Raw genomic sequence first — 19,657 nt, forward strand, 5'->3', positions numbered from 1 at the left:
AAATCCTGTCCTAAATATTTCCTTAATATTACTGTTCCACGGCAGTAATTTCTAGAGTTACATCAGGGATATGGTATATCTGTAAATGGGAAGAGGTGGTGTCTGCTATTGCAAATTAGAAGAGAGGTTTCCAGGAGAACAGCAATGCATTAAAATGTGGCCCACACTATGAAAACGTTTGAGGAGTCTCTGATTAAGGTTGACATGATATTAGGAACCAAATAAGACACATCCATTAAAATACAGCATGGTTGCTCAGACTAGTAGTACTAAAATCTCAATCTCCTTAAGACAAGTGCAATGCCTAGTGAGCGACATGCTCTTCTGTTTCACAGATTAGAGATGAGGCCTGGTCATGAAAAATTCCTAAAATCAGAGACTCTAGCAGACAATAGATCCCTGCTAAAAGGACAAAGGGGGCCAGAATGCAGGAGTTTCAATTAGTGTGCCTGCTTTTAATTTTCCTTTGGTGTAAAGATTAAACAAAGATAAAATAAATGTCATTGGGGGGATGGAGTCTTTTAAAGTCTTGACATTGTATTAGGGCATGGAGTGAACCAGGATTTGATATGACCTCCACATGACGGCCCAAGCTGTATCCAAAACTGAATTACTTTACAGTTGCATTTCCTGAAGTGTGGTGTTACAGGAAGGACTAGCTGCAGGATCACAGTAGCTGTATAAATTAAGATAGGCAGGCCTTTGCCAACACATGGTGTGTTTGAAATGGGGTGTGAATAGTTTCATTTTCCTGAAAAGGGGGTGGCTGGGAGCCTGAGTTTTCAAAATTATTCAAACAAGTTGCAACTAGATGCAGAAGCAGTTAATGCTCTTGGAGTAGAGAATAAAATGGATCTATCAAGCTATTGTTCTCCCATCTCCCAGCAGTATCATCTTCTTATTTTTATCACCAGAAGAATCATCTCCATTAACTTGACCTGAGACCCTAGAGGCGGCGAGGCATTTCTTTACACTCATATGCAGCCCTGACATCAGGTTTAAATCATAATTCTCAGGAGCACAAAAGGCTTTCAGGAGACACCATGCTGACCACTTGGGAAGCTACAGTAATAATATAGCTTCAGATATCAGGGTACCAGCACTCTGTTAATATCAGAGGGGCATTTTGCTGCAGTTATGGCTGTTTAGTCCATACAAAACTTTTAAAGAGATTAAAATTGCATCAGGGTCTTGCAGGGGATGCAATAACCAAAAGTGAAATAGATTAAAAATAAGTCCAGGGTATCACAAAATAAAAGATAAGGGAAGTAGGGATTAAGAAATAGATCACAGATTCCAGTGTGCGATGGAGTGAAAGTAGGGAGGTACCTTTCACAACTGAGGGAAACACAAAAATCCATTTGCTCTGTCCTTGGATTTCTTTTAGGACAGGATTTGATGTCTGGCTGATGAATCTGGCACTCTCCATAGGCAACCATGTGCCTGGAGATGATGATTCAGCATGGACTGTCCCTCCAGAGGCAGACCCAGTATTTTGATTTTGAGTTTTTTTACCTCTAAGTTCCAAAGAGCAGATTTTACCTTAGGTTTCTATCTCATAGTCAGGCATGAGAACTGAAGCGAATTTGTAGCTCCCCTTTGAAATATTTGACTATTTTAATATCACACCCAGGTCATATTTGGTCCTGAGTATGAATGCCAACTAAACATTCATACAGTAAGAGCAAAGGATTTGGAGAAGTGGACACTGCCTAATCACCATGGTGCCTGAACTTAGGTCTAGCAATGTGACCAATGGGTGTATGTGAATGAGCTGGGGAGCCAGGACCCAAGTATGCTGAGGCTGCACTCAGAGCTGTTCTTCCAACTGCTAGACATGTGCTCAGGCATGATGATTCTAATCCCAAGTGCTACTGTCATTGTGATCCGAGTAAATAAGGACACTGGGTTTAAACTTTATTCTGCCTTACATCTTGTGTAGTCATTCAGACCTATGCAAAGTGGGTACACAACATGACCATTCTGGTTTAGCAAAACTGCACATCCATTTTTCAAGGGTGTAAATAAAATAACCACACAAGGTCTTGGCAGTGGAGAATCACCACTACATTCTTTACTTTACCTTTTCGGGCATTTATTATATGCCATAGAAGAGCAAAACAAACAAGAAAGGCTCAAATCTCTCTGTGGCCATTTAATATAACTTATGAAAACTAAAAAATAGCATGAGCCCTTCTTTCTTGCAAGCAGATGTCGCTTCTGAACGTACCAGCGTATACAATCTACTGTCTATATGGGGAGCGCAATACAAATAAAATGAAAGGATTGCTTTAAAGGTTACAAATAGTTTCCATGGAATTTCAATTTCTTACCTCATTTCTATGTCCCATAAAGTAGCATCATCACTTATCCAGGGATTGGAAGGTTCAGCAGGAGTTATAAATGGATCATATTCAACGTACTGGTCTGAGTAAGTTATTAAACTAGGACAGGGGAAAAAAGAAAAGAAAAGAACAGCTGTGGCCTAGATGTTTATACGTGAATTGGCAAACTACAATTCTTCAACAATTTTCTTTTTAGTTTTACATATTGGTCATATTTTCCAACAAGTACCTTGATGCTTTGCCCCATGACACCTCTTACACATGGAAGTTGCTCTCCAGAAAACTTCACAAAGCCACTGCATTATCCTCCTTAAAACTCATGTCTGCTATGGTGCATATAGAAAAACCCAATGATGGTTAGGCAGCTGGTGTGCTATGGCCAGGGCTTTTCACAGTGATCACGTCATTACTGTGTGCGCCCAAGTCAGTTGTATCCCCTTGTTGTCTCGTCTTGTACCTAGGCCTCAATCCTGCAAAGACTTCTGCACATGATTAACCTTATGCTCGTTGTGTACACACGGGGGGCGGGGAAATAGACTTTTTCAGGATCAGAGCTTGACTGTAAGCTCTTCACGGCATGAGCTACCTTTTAGCCATGTTTGTGCAGTGTCTAGCACAATGGAGCTGCAACCTCTAGATGCTACTGCAATACAATCAATAATAGTTGTATCTTTTAATAATCTAAGTTTCAAAAAATAAAAAAAATTGTGTACATGTTGGTAAAGCTCCATAAATTAATTTGCAAGCATCATGCTGTGCTCTTGAGCAGGGAAGTTTTTGAGCTGGGTTTATACTAGAGCTGAGTAAATAATTCACAATAAGTTATTCAGCTAATTATATTCCTTTTTCTTCTCCTAGAATATCCACCAGCAGATTGCAATTCCCTCAAGTATTACCTGAAATGATGTGATCAATATTTTGTTGAGTATTTTGTTTTTATTGCATATATTTTATATATATGCCATGTTGCTTACTTGTGACTGGTTAGATAAGGCACATATTATAGTTTCTATTCCTTGATTGAATGAGTGTGAAAGTACTTGCTCGGTATATAACTGGGTTTGCGGATTTAAAAAGTGGCTTCCACAAATACCTGCAGAAACAACTTGGGAATTCCTCTTGTGGGAACATGTTTGTGAGTAGAACTTGATCAATCAAATATTTGCAGTGGAGGAGGAGGGGAAATCCACAACATGAAGATGAGCATAGCTAAAGGAAATTCATTTAGCTCAGACACTGAATAGTCAGGGATATTTTTTTATTTTTTTATTTGTGTCACAGAAACCAGAAAGTTGCTCTGACCTACCCTATTCACCACCCCTTCTCTTTTTTGGTCCTAACTGTTGTCAGAAGGTATTAAAATCACACACTTTTGTAAATGTAGCAGGTTCCAATAGACCCTCAGGGCATCCAGTCCCAAGATGTCTTATTTCATTTCATTAATTACATTTCACGATTGTTGAGGGTTAGGGGTTGGAGGAGGGAATGGCATCCAATTTCAGAGAGTAGCAACAATCCCAGAGATGGAAATGCGAGAGGAGGTCAAAAAATCAATCAGGTGCACTCTGCTGTGAAAGTTAAATGGCTCCTAATAAAATAATGAGAATGCATTGCAGGCGCCACAAGTCGTAGCAAAAAATAAGTTAAAATTAAATAAAACAAGATGGGCTAAGTGCCTTTTGCTGATTCAGCCTATCAACAGCAACTGGATCATTGCTTGTCTAGATGGAAGTTATAGGCCCAGGCAATCCTAAGGGAAAGAAATATAAACTAGAGCTTTTGGCCTTTCAAGTGATGTAATATAATTCTGGTAGAAGATGTAGTGGTTATGCTTCACTGAGACATGCAAGAATGGTGTTAGGCATTTCTTACATGCACATTCACGGGGATACTATTAATGCAGGGGATTCACAACACCCTTGGCATGGTTGACACCCATTTTGAAAGTTACAAGATACTCCTCCATGGTTTTGTTGCAGGTCACAGGAAATGAGTTGCCATTCATTTGAAGAGGCCCAGATTTACTTCAGGAGTCATTACAATGGAATGGTGCTACAGGACGGTGTTGTATCAATACACAATCATGCAATGTCAGAATGCAAACAAGAAAAGCTCGAACGTTGTGGAAAGGAGTGGGTGGAATTTGAGACAGTAACTTTACTCAAGGTACCCAAATCCTAAAGCCAGCAGCGGTGCGCACAGGGGCGGCTGTATGTATTTTGCTGCCCCAAGCATGGCAGTCAGGTGGCTTTCAGCGGCATGCCTGAGGGAGGTCCACCAGTCCCGTGCCTTCGGTGTACCCAATGCCGAATTGCCACCAAAACTGCAGGACCAGCGGACCTCCCGCAGGCATGCCAACGAAGGCAGCCTGACTGCCTCCCTCATGGCAACTGGCAGGCTGCCCCCTGCAACTTGCCATCCCAGGCACACGCTTGGTGTGTTGGTGCCTGAGCCGCCCCTGGGTGTGCAAGTCAAATGGAGAAAAAGAATGTGGAGGAAGGAAAGAGAACTCTTGCTACTGAGTACTTCTGGCACATACAGCAACAGAGCAATGTTTGCTCCCTCAGGAATTGCTGTGGTGGCTGGATCAACATAGAATCATGGAAACCTAGGGCCAGAAAGGACCTAGAGAGGTCATCTAGTGCTTCCCTCTGGACTGAGGCAGGATCATGTATGCCTAGACCATCTCTGACAAGTATTTGTCTAATCTGTTCTTAAAAACCTCCAATGATGGCAATTCCATAACTTCCCTTGGTAACCTATTCCAATATTTAGCTATCCTTACCATGAGAGTTTTTCCCAACTTCTAACGTATATATCCACCTGCTGCAGATTAAGCCAGTTACTTATGCCATATGACAGTAGCCTTCTTGGCAACAAGGGCACACTGTTGACTCATATCCAGCTTGTCATCCACTGTAACCTCCTGGTCCTTTTCTGCAGAACTGCCACTTTCCCATGCACTGCTACAGGCTGGGGACTGGCTGGCTTTCTTCTGTTCTAAGTGTAGGACTCTGCACTTGTCCTTGTTGAACCTCATCAGATTTCTTTTGGCCCAATCCTCCAATTTGTCTAGGTGACTCTGGACCCTATCACTACCCTCCAGTGTATCTACCTCTCCCCCCAGCATAGTGTCTTCCACAAACTTGCTGAAGGTACAATCCATCCCATCATCCAGATCATTAATGAAGTTGTTGAAGAAAACCAGCCCCAGGACTGACCCCTGGGGCACTCCACTTGATACCAGCTGCCAACTAGACACTGAGCCATTGTTCTAGCTGGCTTTCTATCCACTTTATAGTCCATTCATCCCATCCATACTTCTTTTAAGTTGCTGGCAAAAATACCGTGGGATATTGTATCAAAAGTGTTGCTAAAGTCACGGTACATCATGTCCACCACTTTCCCCATATCCAAAGAGCCATCATAGAAGGCAGCCAGGTTGGTCAGGCATGACCTGTGCTTGGTGAATCCATGTTGATTGTTTCTGATCACCTTCCTCTCCTCCAAGTGCTTCAAAATGGATTCCTTGAGGACTGCTCCATGATTTTTCAGGAACTGAGGTGAGGCAGACTGGTCTATAGGCTGGCAGGCTCATATAAGAAAGGCTGTGGTGAAGAGCAGATTCAATAGCTGTCTGGAGCTTGAGGGGAGATGTCCAGTCTCCTAGCAGCAGGAAGGACCCCCAGCACCTGGGACAGAGCAGTGCTGCAAGCAGGGGCCAGGGGAGCTAGAGAGAGCTCCTGGCTGGCTGTTAGGGCCTGCAGGCTGAGGTAAAGGCAGAAGAGGGTTCTGGAGCTGTATGGGAAGATAATGAACTGCAGTTGCCACCGAGGGTGTGGCTGGACAGAGACTGCAGGTCCTGCAGAAGGGGGGAATACAGAGTGTGGCACAGCTGGAGGGCAGTGTCACTCAAGAGGATGTCCTGGGAGTGGTGTGAGTACTGGAACAAAAATGATGGTGGTGGGGCACCACTAGAGGAGGGCGCCCTGGTGAGCAGACCTAATTCCCATGACAGCTGACAGGAGGCGCCACAGTGGTGAGTGAACCTCGTCACAGTCCCAGTTTGGGATAGGAAAAGTTGTCAAAATCTCAAAAAAAATTGCAGAACAGTAAAAGCATATCCTGCCTCACTCTATCCAGCACCTGATATGGAATCTGTTTATACATCAGACGCTAACTTCTTAGTGGTTCTGAGCATCTGTAACACACATTGGGAGGCAGTTCAGCCTAGTGGCTAGAGCACTGGACTCAGTAGACATGGCTATTATTCCCGGCTCTGCCACTGGCCTGCTGGGTGACGTTGGACAGCTCACTTCACCTTCAGGAGCCCCAATTTCCTCATCTGTCAATGGGGATATTGATACTGACCTCCTTTGTAGAGCACTTTGAGATCTGATGCAAAGAACTAGGTAAGAGCTAGGTGTTAGTAGCAGTACTGACTTCAAAGGAAATTGCTGCTGCTCAGCTGGCACTGGATCCTGGATGGTGCTGACTGGCCTTAATTTCCACTGGTTTCAATTAGAGTTGAGGATGCTCAACATCTTGCAGGAGTGCTCAGCATCATGCAGGATTGAACCACCAGTGATGAGCTCATTTCATGATTTAGCTGCAAATGAGAAACACAGCTGCATAGGAGATTCAGGGTATGTCTACACTGCAATTAAACACCTCTGACTGGTCCGTGCCAGCTGGCTCGGACTAAGGGGCTGTTTAATTGTGATATAGATGTTTGGGCACGGGCTGGAGCTCAGGCTCTAGGACTCTGCGAGGTGGGTATTTCCTGTGGGAGTTAGATCACAAGGCACATGCAGGTTGAGTGGCTGGACTGTATTATGTCTTGCTAACACTCCAACTTGTTTCCCTTTCCCCCATCCCCACCTCCACCTCAGAGTTCTCTCGGGAGTGTCCTGAAATGCCTTTACACTGAACTGAAAAAATGCCAGTTGGTGTTGCATAGGGTGCTGCTGTCATTATTCGGCTGTCTAATGGAGAGCACAGGAAGAAAGTCTCTGTTGTGCTGTAGCATGCTAAACTGCCACACTGTCAGCTGAATTAATCTCTTAAAGTGTGGACTTACTCTGACAGTGACTGCAATAATGGCACCTTCTTACTCAACAGAACTGGTCCTTGTGTGTTCAGCATTTTACATGCTGACTCGAGACACAACATTCCTTGTTTCAGATAATTGTTCACATCAGCTCATTCCTTCTCAATTGCCCTCTCCTCTGTCCAGCCATGCAACTAATCACCCCATTTATTATCTCCTGCTCTGGTCTTTGCACCTCATTTAGTGCAGTTCCCCATGTCTGGGATTCTCTTCCTGGCCAGTTCACTATGCCTCTAAACCCCAGAACAAATTTCAAGATTTGACTGTAAAAGGAACGTGTAACCCTATAATAACCTACCGAAGTAACCTCTGGGTTTTATTGCTGGAACTCTTGTCCTTCCCCCTGCCTGCCAATGTCTGCTACAGTAGAACCTCAGAGTTCTGAACACCAGAGTTACAAACTGACCAGTCAACAACACAACTCCTTTGGAACCGGAAGTATACAATCAGGAAGCAGCAAAGATTAAAAAAAAATAAAAATAGCAAATTCAGTACAGTGCTGTGTTAAATGTAAACTAATAAAAAAAAGGGAAAGCAGCATTTTTCTTCTGCATAGTAAAGTTTCAAAGCTGTATTAAGTGAATGTTCAGTTGTAAACTTTTGAAAGATCCACCATAATGTTTTGTTTAGAATTAGTCTCCATTCCCGAGGTGTTTGTAACTCTGAGGTTCTACTGTATCTGTTTTCCTTATGTCTTACAGTTACCTATGGTAAATAGTACAACACCTACTGACTTCAGAGGGGGCAGGATAGACCTGAGACTGTACACTTAAGGACAAGCACAATGACCTTTACTTCCTGGAGGTCTCCGTGCCTTAAACATTGTTGATAAGAACACTGTGGCTTGGCCTGACTGGATTGCATACGCCAAATTAATAGGACAAGAATATTTTTGAAATAAAAGGGGTTTTTTTGGTTTGAAAAAACTTTTTATTTTGAAACTTTAGTTAAATTAGTTTAGTTTAGTTAGTTTAGTTAAAGAAGGTTTTTGTTCCTGTTTTTTAATTGTTGAAATAAAAACAGAACGTTTTGAAATTATTGAAACAAAACTTTTTTCTCCAGATTATCCGTTTGTAAACAAGTTTGAGATTTTGACTTGTTGTCCCAATTTGGGATGGGAAAACGTCTTGAAATCTCTAAAATTCTCATGGGACAGGAAACGATTTCCTGCCTAGCTCCAGTTGAAATGACTATTTACCTTTGAAAATCTTGGCATTAATAAATACCACTATTAACAATGACAGTTCAGCTCTACTTGAGGAACATGTATGCTCACTGTTAATAAATTAATGAGTTCTACTGATTTTATCCTTCAGAATTAATACAATTCCTGCAAAACTATAAAAAAAAGATAAATTTGTTTGTCTACAAATTACCTGTATGGAGATTTTTACTGCCTCATGATATCAACATCCTTATGGTAAAATCTATGCAAATGACCTTTACTATAAAACACAAAATTCAGCTGCTAACTGCCAACGGGAAGAATGGATTCAAAAAGCCTAGAGTGTAAATATGGATGTGATCATTTTCAATACAGCAAAATTTCATTACATTTGTGCAAGGTCCTATGAAACATTTGAACATTTTCTTTTTAATTAGTTACATTGCTATTTAACTGGTTAGTTTTGATGACCCAACAGGGAATTTACTTTCAAGCATGTGCGTTCTTAATTTGCCTAATTCAATATAAATATGTTGAAGGCAGGAGCTGATTCTGTGAAGCACAGCACTTTGCAAGGTAATGTCTTTTAATTTTTTTTAAACATGGCAAATTCCCAATATTTCTCAATTATTTAATTATTTTTCTATAAAGGACCAGCCTTCACCTGGTACTGCAAAAAATATAATCATCATTGTTCCGATGCTTTAGTTTAAAGTACAGTTCTGCTCTGCAAAACAACTCTACATAGCATTATGGGGATCCCTATTTGTATCAAAACTTCCATTGCAAATGTTCTCAGTTTACAAGTAACTAAGGGTACGTCTACACACAGGATTATTCCGATTTTACAGAAACCGGTTTTGTAAAATAGATTGTATAAAGTCGAGTGCACACGGCTACACAAAGCACAATAATTCGGTGGTGTGCATCCATGTACCGAGGCTAGCGTTGATTTCTGGAGCGTTGCACTGTGGGTAGCTATCCCGTAGCTACCCCATAGTTCCCGCAGTCGCCCCCGCCCACTGGAATTCTGGGTTGAGATCCCAATGCATGATGGTGCAAAAACAGTGTCACGGGTGATTCTGGGTAAATGTCATCACTCATTCCTTCCTCCATGAAAGCAACGGCAGACAATCATTTCGTGCCCTTTTTCCCTGGATTGCCCTGGCAGAAGCCATAGCATGGCAACCATGGAGCCCGTTTTGCCTTTTGTCACTGTCACCGTATATGTACTGGATGCCGCTGACAGAGGCGGTACTGCAGCACTACACAGCAGCATTCATTTGCCTTTGCAAGGTAGCAGAGATGGTTACCAGTCGTTCTGTACCGTCTGCTGTGCCATTGTAAATTGACAGTAAGATAACGGTTATCTGTCATTCTGTACTGTCTGCTGCTATCATGGGTGCCCCTGGCTGAGGTTGGCCGGGCGTGCAAAGGCAAAACTGGGAATGACTCCCCAACTCAATCCCTCCTTTATGGTTTCTAAAAATAGAGTCAGTCCTGCCTAGAATATGGGGCAAGTGTATTAGAGAACCAGTGTACTAGAGAGCACAGCCGCTCCGTGTCAGATCCCACAGAAATGATGAGCTGCACCACCCGTTGCTTCCCTCCTCCCCCAACTCTTCTGGGCTACCGTTGCAGGGTCCCCCCATTTGTGTGATGAAGTAATAAAGAATGCAGGAATAAGAAACACTGACTTTTTAGTGAGATAAAATGAGGGGGAGGCAGCCTCCAGCTGCTATGATAGTCCAGGCAGGACATTAAATGAGGGGGGGAGAGGAATCCAGCATCCCGCTGCTATGATAGTCCAGGCAGTACAGAATCTTTTCTTTAGACATGAAAGGGGGGGCTGATGGAGTTCAGCCCCCAGTTGCTATGATGAGGATGGTTACCAGCCGTTCTGTACCATCTGCCGGGAATAACCGGGAGTCATTCCTATTTTTACCCAGGCGCCCCCGGCCGACATCACCTGAGGCCAGCCAGGAGCACTCTCAGGATGATGACGAGGACGGCTGCCAGTCCTACTGCAGTGTACCGTCTGCCACCGGGGAAGGGAGGGGAGAGGATGCTGTTGTTCAGTGCCCCAGCACCGTGTCTACCAGCAGCATGCAGTAGACATACGGTGACATTGAAAAAAGTCAAGAAATGATTTTTTCCCCCTTTTCTTTCACGGGGAGGGGGATGGGGAGTAAATTGACGAGATATACCCTGAACCACCCCGGACAATGTATCTGACCCTACAAGCATTGGAAGCTCAGCCAAGAATGCAAATGCTTTTCGAAGACTGCGGGGACTGTGGGATAGCTGGAGTCCTCAGTCCCCCCTCCCTTCCTCCACGAGCATCCATTTGATTCTTTGGCTTTCCATTACGCTTGTCACACAGCACTGTGCTGTGGACTCTGTATTATAGCCTGTAGATTTTTTTCAAATGCTTTGGCATTTCATCTTCTGTAACAGAGCTCTGATAGAACAGATTTGTCTCCCCATACAGCGATCAGATCCAGTATCTCCCGTACGGTCCATGCTGGAGCTCTTTTTGGATTTGGGACTGCATCGCCACCTGTGCTGATCAGAGCTCCACGCTGGGCAAACAGGAAATGCAATTCAAAAGTTCATGGGGCTTTTCCTGTCTACCTGGCCAGTGCATCCGAGTTCAGATTGCTTTCCAGAGTGGTCACAGTGGTGCACTGTGGGATACCGCCCGGAGGCCAATACCGTCGATTTGCGGACACACTAACCCTAATCCAATATGGTAATACCGATTTCAGCACTATTCCTCTCGTTGGGGAGGAGTACAGAAACCGGTTTAAAGAGCTCTTTACATCGATATAAAGGGCCTCGTTGTGTGGATGGGTGCAGCGTTAAATCGGTTTAACGCTGCTAAAATTGGTATAAACGCTTAGTGTAGACCAGGCCATGATGAGGATGACCCAAAGTACTGTTGTGACTGATCTTTCGCGGGACTTGTGGTATTATTGGGATGGGAGAGAAGGCATATCTGAGATGTTCCATCTAGGGTAGTATCAGGGCATTGCCTTTCGAACCACAACCCAAAGCTTCTCTGGAGCAGTACTGGGGCAGTTTCTTGTTCCTTTGTGATATAAAGGGCCTCGTTGTGTTGACGGGTGCAGCGTTAAATCGGTTTAACGCTGCTAAAATTGGTATAAACGCGTAGTGTAGATCAGGTCAAAGCTGCTGTTCTCTAACTGCCAGCCCTGCAGACTCACACACTGGGATGATCAATTCAAGAAGGTTCTTTTCTGGCTCATGTTTCATCACCAGCAATAAAGATTCCACAGGAGAAATCGTACCATCATTTGCACCTGTGTGACACTAATGCCTTAAAACAGTGCCTCTCAACCTTTCCAAACTCCTGTACCCCTTTCAGGAGTCTGGTTTGTCTTGCGTACCCCCAAGTTTCACCTCACTTAAGCTACTTGCTTACAAAATCAGACATTAAAAATACAAAAGGGTCATAGCACACTATTATTGAAAAATTGCTTACGGTCTCATTTTTACCATATAATAATAAAATAAATTGACTGGAGTACAAATATTTTATTTACATTACAGTGTACAGTATATAACAAGTCATTGTTGGTATGAAATTGTAGTTCGTACGGGCTCCACTAGTGCTTTTAATGTACCCTGTTGTAAAACTAGGCAAATATCTAGATGAGCTGACGCATCCCTGGGAAGACCTCTGCATAACCCAGGGGTACATGGATCCCTGGTTGAGAACCACTGTCTTAAAATAATGCTTGGTTTGCACAGGTGCAACCCTAGTGTCTTCACTGAGGTTGAAAAGCTGTAAGCGTGGCCAGAATCTGGCCCTACAATTGAAATTGCATTGGCAATTTTATAGGTGATGCATGATTCAAAAGAGAATCCAGCTCATTCTCCCAGAGTTGCTCTGGCTAACAGGAGTAAAGAGCAGTAAAAAACAAATTTTCATACAAAATGAACTACGAAATTTTGTAACTGAAATGGAACTGCTTTCATCCTTTGTACAGAGCCTTGCACCATTACTTTATGGAAAAATGTCAAATTTGATCATCTGAGATGACAAATAGAAATACTAAATCAACAAGAGCATATTATAATAATGTAAATCAAGAAACTCACCTTTCAGCTACTTTGGACATTTTTAAACAGTGTCTGTCTATCTGCACATTCAGAAAGGTTATCTGAGGAAAGAGATGACCATTAAAAGAGATTAACAACCCAGCAGATCTAGAGCCAGGGGTGCTGGAGAAGCCGGGGGGCAATTCTCCCCCCCCCCTTTTTAACATGAGCATAGTCGGGTAGGTGCGGAGAGGTGGTGGCAGGGGCTGCGCTTCACAGCAGGGGAGCTCATAAGGTGATCAGCTCCCTGCCCACAAAGGGCAGGCCCTGCTAGCAATGTTAACCTCTTCCCAGCAGGCGGGGGTGAGGTGGCCCTTAGCCCTGCCTTGCCACAGGGCTCAGCCCCTTGCTCCTCCTGTTTCCCCCACAAGTTGGAGCCGGGCTGCGGTAAGAGCCCTCCAGAGAGCCCAGGACCCTGTTGGGAGCCCCAGACCCACCACCTGCCCAGGGTGGCTGTTCTCAGGCATCCTGGCCAGGGGCAAGGCCTTGAGGGAAGAGAGGGAGCAGCGGAGGTACAGCCACAGTTGTGGCACCAGTGCCCCCTCTACTTCTACACAGGTTCCGGTGCTCCTTTCTAGAGCATCCACTGATTGTGCCACAATGCAGTCTTGGCTTTGCATTTCAAGTAACACATCAGCTTGCAAGGAATAACCACGTGTGAGACAGGTTTACTTGTGCTGGAACAGGGACATGTAACTTGCCCCTCCCTGCCTGCATTCGCTGGGTTGGCTGTACGCTGCAGGGATTCTGATCATAACTGCATTACCCCTTAATATTCAGCTCTTGCTACACATTGGTGGTACAGTGCCTGCCTTTCCCTGGGGGGTTCTACTACAGAAAATAGCTTTTATTCCTACTGGAAGTTCCCTGGAAGCCCTGCCTATGGAAGCAGCACTGAATGAGCAGAACCTCCAGCTGCTTTGGATAATCCTCCTCCCTTATCAATACCGCTCGCTTTTGGAGTATCCCTGGTGACCCGAAGGAAAGGCAAAACTATGGCTAGAGACAGTACAACACACATAAAATTCTTTATAAATTTGTTTTAGTTTTTGGCTGCGGGATGCTTGCAAACCCATCCTGATTTTTGTTGAATGCATTCATTCTTTGCAAGTATTTGCCAAATATTCTGGAACATAATTTTCAGACCGTGGGTCATTCACGAACTGTTTGTGTTGCCTATTTGCTATTCATGGCATGTTGTTGGTCACCAAAGTCACATGGCATTGCATGTGCTCCCTGATTGGATGACTGGAACATTTTGAAAGGTATAACTACTTAAAATAAACCTGCACAGAAAAATTTGTAACATTTTATGGGAAAAGCTGTCAACAAAACAGAAAAACACCATCAAATCACTGGTAGTGCATTTATTTGTCAGGTATTGAAGGCAATAGCAGGCATCTTTTTGTTCAATTAATTTTTTTTATTTGAGCATGTAAGGTGAGTGGACTTTTGGACTGTTAATTTGAAAAAAGAGTATGGCATGTAGCATTCATCTCAATGTATCTGCATGTCCCCTTTCATATTTAGCTTTTGATACATTCTACTTTGTTCAAAGCATGCCAACATCACCTTACATTTCCATTGTTTTGCACCAGGAAACAAGCATTTTTCTGGCTTTATTGATACTTCAATACAAATATAAACATCTTTTTGAAAACAATGTACTCAGCTCTTGGAGGAGTTCTAAGATGGTCAACTTACTTTTTTTCGGAAGTCCTCTTTTGTAGTTTTTCGTATGGGTTGGGAGGGCATATGTACAGGGCTTTGGGATTGAGAATCTTCTGTAACCCCATATACTGACTGAAACAAATAACACGAAAAATTACAGAGCTTTATTGTTGCACACATAAAGAAAATCTGTGCATGAAAACAGTCAAGTAAGGAGCCAGCAACTATCTACTGTTACCTTTTCAGAGATCAATAACTGTTAAATCTGGAACAAAGTTAATACATGAGGTTGTATATACAAATACCTGAGTGGTGAGTAGCTGCAGCTGTGTTAATTGAAAACTGTGATTTCTCTCTGACGAGCCCAACTGAGAACAAATACAAATCTCGGCCTGATAATCAGAGGTACATGAGAGGGTTTGTCTTCTGATTCCCTACCTTAGGGTATGGCTACACTTGCAGCCGTACAGCGCTCCCACGGCAGCGCTTTGAAGTGCGAATGTGATCGCGGCGTCAGCGCTGGGAGAGAGCTCTCCCAGCGCAGCAAGTACTCCATCTCCCTGTGGGGATTAGCTTACAGCGCTGGGAGCTGTGCTCCCACAGCTGGGGCAGTGTTTACACTGGCCCTTTGCAGTGCTGTAACTTGCTGCGCTCAGGGGTGTGTTTTTTCACACCCCTGAGCGAGAAAGTTGCAGTGCTGTAAAGCGCCAGTGTAGCCAAGGCCTAAGTATGTTAGTTACAAAAGTGAAACTTCTACATTTTATGAAACTCATATTTTTGATGAAGGCTTCATCTCTGTGAATATGCATCTTTTGACACTTACTTCAAAATTTCTCAATATCTGCTTGCTTATTATAAATTACCTAATTTTCAGTCAAGCACTCTTATCTAGATATAAAATAACTGTTTTTGCTCTACTCTACAAGTCTATTGCATTTCCACAATGAATAGAGATATTTATATTTGAGAAGTGATACTTTGGTTGTTATGCATTTTTCAGGGTACACAGGCTTCAGGGAGACTGCCTTGTGCATGAAGTTATGTATGTTTGTTTATGTTTGTAGGGATCAGTAACTGAGATGGAGGGCAGGAAAAGATAGGGGTGGAAATCCAATTCTAACTCAATTGTCTCCTAAACATGATACCAAACAACTTTAAGAGAACTTAGGGAAATAACTTTTAATCCTGAGGCTTTGATACACTGAAAAAAGGGTTAATTTGGCATCAATGAGTCAAGTTTTCCAAAAACCTTAAAAAACAATAGCAACAACAAAACAGAAAAACACCATCAAATCACTGGTAGTGCATTTATTTGTCAGGTATTGAAGGCAATAGCAGGCATCTTTTTGTTCAATTAATTTTTTTTATTTGACATTTGTATGAAACATTGAAAGATTATGTTGTCATTTAATAGCCAGCATATTGACATGTTTGGGACCATCATGCTGATATGCAACAGTTCATTTATGTTTGCCTATATTTGTTAAAATGGGAGCTCCGTGATCATGAAATTAAAATGATGACTACCTCAGGCAAAAGAAAAAATAATCAGGTCTTAATTTGAAAAAGAGTGCTGTCTAGTGGCTACAGAACTCCCTAGTGCTGTTCTCAACTCTGCCAAGACTTGGTCTAGTACCTGTCCATTTGTAAAATGAACATAATAAACTTACTTACAAATGTAGAGGCTTAATTAATATTTGTAAATTACTTTTAAATTCTCATTTGAAAGATGTAATATACTGTTGGTGTAAAACATAGTTGTTACTATTCTGAAAAAAAACCAACCCTGACCTTTTTGACCTTCTGTGGGTTTTTCATACGGCGACACTTTCTGATGTCCATTTCTGTTGTGTTCACACAGCCTGGCTAAGAAAGGGACATTCATAATATTACCATTGATGTTAATAAAGTACATACCTCCTCCCCCCACTGGAAAGCAATAATAAAAAACAGAGTTTTTATCCTTTGCTTGCAGCATAAATATTGTTACAAAAATACATAATAGGATCTTTTTCAAGATGCTTTCTTTAAGGTGTGTACTATAAATCATATTTGTTAATCAGTAACTGCACGTGTTAATTAAGTTGAATCTCAGCATCCAATTCATTTGTTCATAACTTCAGCATACAACTTCAGCACACAAATTCCTTTCAGGCTGAAATTACTTGGTCTCAGCTTGAAGTTGAGTTTTTCTAGAAAACTTGAACAAAACTGGTTTAATTGCTTTTGAATTCTACTTATGAAAAAAAAAAGAACCTGTACACTTACACTTTATGTTCAAATAAAAAATGTTGTACATGCACAAATCTAAAACTTTTGAAACAATTTTGTTCAAACTTGGCTTGTTCTGAAGATCTCCTAATGGACAATTGAAATGTGAAGAAAATCTGTTCAGCAGTTTTAAAGCTAACCCTGCAGTGTATCCAACATCACTAGCTTTGCTAAGGAGCGTAATTTAAAAAGGGACTTACCACTGGCCTGTGCACATCCCAAAATGCTCTTTCTTGGCTGTCCAAAATTTTCCTTTCAGTTTTATCCTTTTTTCTGTCAATTCTGGGAAAATAAAGAAATGAAACAATCCACGACTTCACTTTTCTAACTTGCTCCCAGTTTCCCTCTGGATTTTTGGACCCGACTGACAGCAATTCTAGTACTTCTGTTCTAGTCACACATTTTTCCATAAAGAAATGTCAGATTGCAGATGCCAAGTGATTTGTGTGGTCATTCCACCAGCCTAACGAAAGGGATCTTTTGCTTTTACTGAGAAAACTTTTTTGTTAACATCTGCTCTGCCCCTGGCAGCGAATAGCTTTCCTGACACCAGATTTCCCAGTCCCAGTCAAGCGGAGCACTTAAGTTGGTGCTTAACTTTAAAACATGTGAGGAGTCCCCCTGAAGTCTGTTTACTTAAAAGTTATGCATAAACTTAATGGCTGTCCTGTATTAGGGTCCAACAAGTCAGATAAACACATGATTTCACAAAATTGTTCCACATGGGACATACTAACAGAATTATTGCAAATTTCTCATGGTCAGATCCCCCACACCATAAATACCAGTAGCACCATCAAGACTGGCACTTTTAAGGAATTTCAGAAGACAAGTCAGAGACTGAATGGGACAAGGAGAATGAACAATCCCCCTTAAGCATAATGTGGTCCCTTCAGAACATGTTTGAAGCATATTGATGGAGGAGTGTGGTGGAAGCCTACACTGGCACTACATATGCTGTACCTGTTTTGTTCTTTTACAGAGGATGTCTGTTTCTAAAGCTCTCAGTTCAACATCTTTATTGACACTATTTTAAAATGATAATTTAAAGTAGTAGTTGGGAGAAAACCCATCATTGTGGGGGTTATTAGTTATTTGTCTTTATCACCATCACCCCTTGTTGGAGAGGTTGCGATCAGTTGTTCATCCACAGCCAGACATATACATGGAATTATAACATCAGCTCTTGGAACATAGCATCATAAGGCTGAGACAATGACCCAGATCCTTGGCTGCAGATGAGGAGCATATAGTGCAACCTGGGAGGGCGGCATGCAAAGGCTTTGTGCTCCTCCAGTTCTGGGTCACCTAGCATAAAGTTAGAGCAGCCTTCAGGTGGCTGTCAATGGGCCAAGGGCATGACAGTGGAGGATACGAGACTCAGGGCTTGTCTTCACTACTGGGGAGATCGACGCTGCTGCAATTGATGCAGTGGGTGTCAATTTAGCAGGTCTAGTGAAGACCCACTAAATCGACAGCAGAGAACTCTCCAGTTGACTCTGGTACACCAGCTCCCCAAGAAGAGTAAGATAAGTTGATGGAAAAGTGTCTCCCGTCAATGCAGCACAGTAAAGACACCAGGGTAAGTCGACCTAAGTTGGAGTGGCATAACTTAGGTCAACTTACCCCCGTAGTTAAGACAAGCCCTCAGATTCAGCCCACTTTCTTCCAGCCTAGACCCTTATGTCAGACAAAGGTGTAGGGGATTGAATAGGAGATGTCATGCCAGCTTTACAACACTCAAAGATTCCCATGCTCATAGTGGGTAATCTTCCTGTGGCTGGTTATACTGACTTTAGGGCTGCTTTGTTCTAGTAATGAAACATAAAATGGTTGCAACAAAGTCCAGGATCTGGGCTTTTTTGTATATACAATCTCCAAGAATGTGCCATTGATTACAATTTTTTAAAAATTAGAAATATTGAATTATGAAAATACAATATAATTAATTGCATTAAGGCCATGATTTTCAAGCATTGCAACTAAATCCACTAAGCAGGTGGCCCGATTTCCAAAACACGAAGCGACCACAGCTCTCACTGAAGTCTACATTGAATAGTAATGCTCATTTAATGTTGCCCAGGGCTTTGGCATATTCAGGCTACAGGTAAATACACCAATGGAATTCTATATGCGAGATGGGGGAGGGGAGTACAAAACTTGATATGACAAGGATTGTTTCCAGATGCTTGTAGTTTTTCAATTTAAATCTTACTCTGCAGTGCTGGAAACCTAAGCCCAAACAGCACTGGAGTAGTGTCTGAAAACCAAGAAATGAAGCCAACTAGCAACAGGAAGTGAGAGCAATCAGTTGAGTTTTATTGCTCCAAGTGAATGAAATGGAGAAAAAATAAACAAACATCGATAGTGAAAAGAAAACAAGACTTAAAATCCTTCCAGTTGTAACGATCTATGCTACTAGTGACAGAAGTACATAATCAAACAAAATTATGATTTTTATCTTGGCACTGAACCTTTAAGCATCTCAAAGACTAATTATTATTGTAACTTCCAATTTTCTCATCTCATCAGAATACCAGCATTCTGAACTGAAATAATCCCTTAATTACCATGTTATTTTAAGGATAATTACCATGTTCTTAAATGGTCCATAATTACAATGTAATTACAGTGTTAATCAACGAAGCACTACAAATATAGATACACACACTTGCATATATACACATACATAATAAGAAGTAGTAATCTCTTTTTATTTTGTAACATTTGTTTTGCTGTTTGATTCTGAAAGTGCAAATTCCCTCTGCTTTTTCAGTGTTTCCCAAGAATACAAAATATCCATATTCTGTATCACTAATATGTCACCTTCACCTTCCTCGTAGTTTTCACATGTGACAACTCCTTCTGCAACACGGACATGCAGACTTCTAAGCACCCCACTTTCACAAACCCAGAACCATGCACATATTGTGGGAGTAACAATGTCATGTTGCATATACTACTAAGAGA

General features: G+C 42.1%; 1 protein-coding gene across 1 annotated transcript in view; it reads right to left on the reverse strand.

The window, feature by feature from the left end:
• Positions 1-19,657, reverse strand: part of RGS6 (regulator of G protein signaling 6) — a 482,257-nt gene that overhangs the window by 72,934 nt on the left and 389,666 nt on the right. Inside the window, exons 9-13 of the mRNA XM_030559656.1 lie at positions 16,888-16,969; positions 16,208-16,282; positions 14,450-14,548; positions 12,746-12,807; positions 2,334-2,444 (exon numbers count right to left, since the gene is read on the reverse strand). Of these exons, the coding sequence (XP_030415516.1) occupies positions 2,334-2,444; positions 12,746-12,807; positions 14,450-14,548; positions 16,208-16,282; positions 16,888-16,969 (429 nt within the window). The remainder of the gene's footprint in view (positions 1-2,333; positions 2,445-12,745; positions 12,808-14,449; positions 14,549-16,207; positions 16,283-16,887; positions 16,970-19,657) is intronic.

The sequence above is a fragment of the Gopherus evgoodei genome, chromosome 4, assembly GCF_007399415.2.
Source record: "Gopherus evgoodei ecotype Sinaloan lineage chromosome 4, rGopEvg1_v1.p, whole genome shotgun sequence".
Lineage (NCBI taxonomy): Eukaryota > Metazoa > Chordata > Testudines > Testudinidae > Gopherus > Gopherus evgoodei.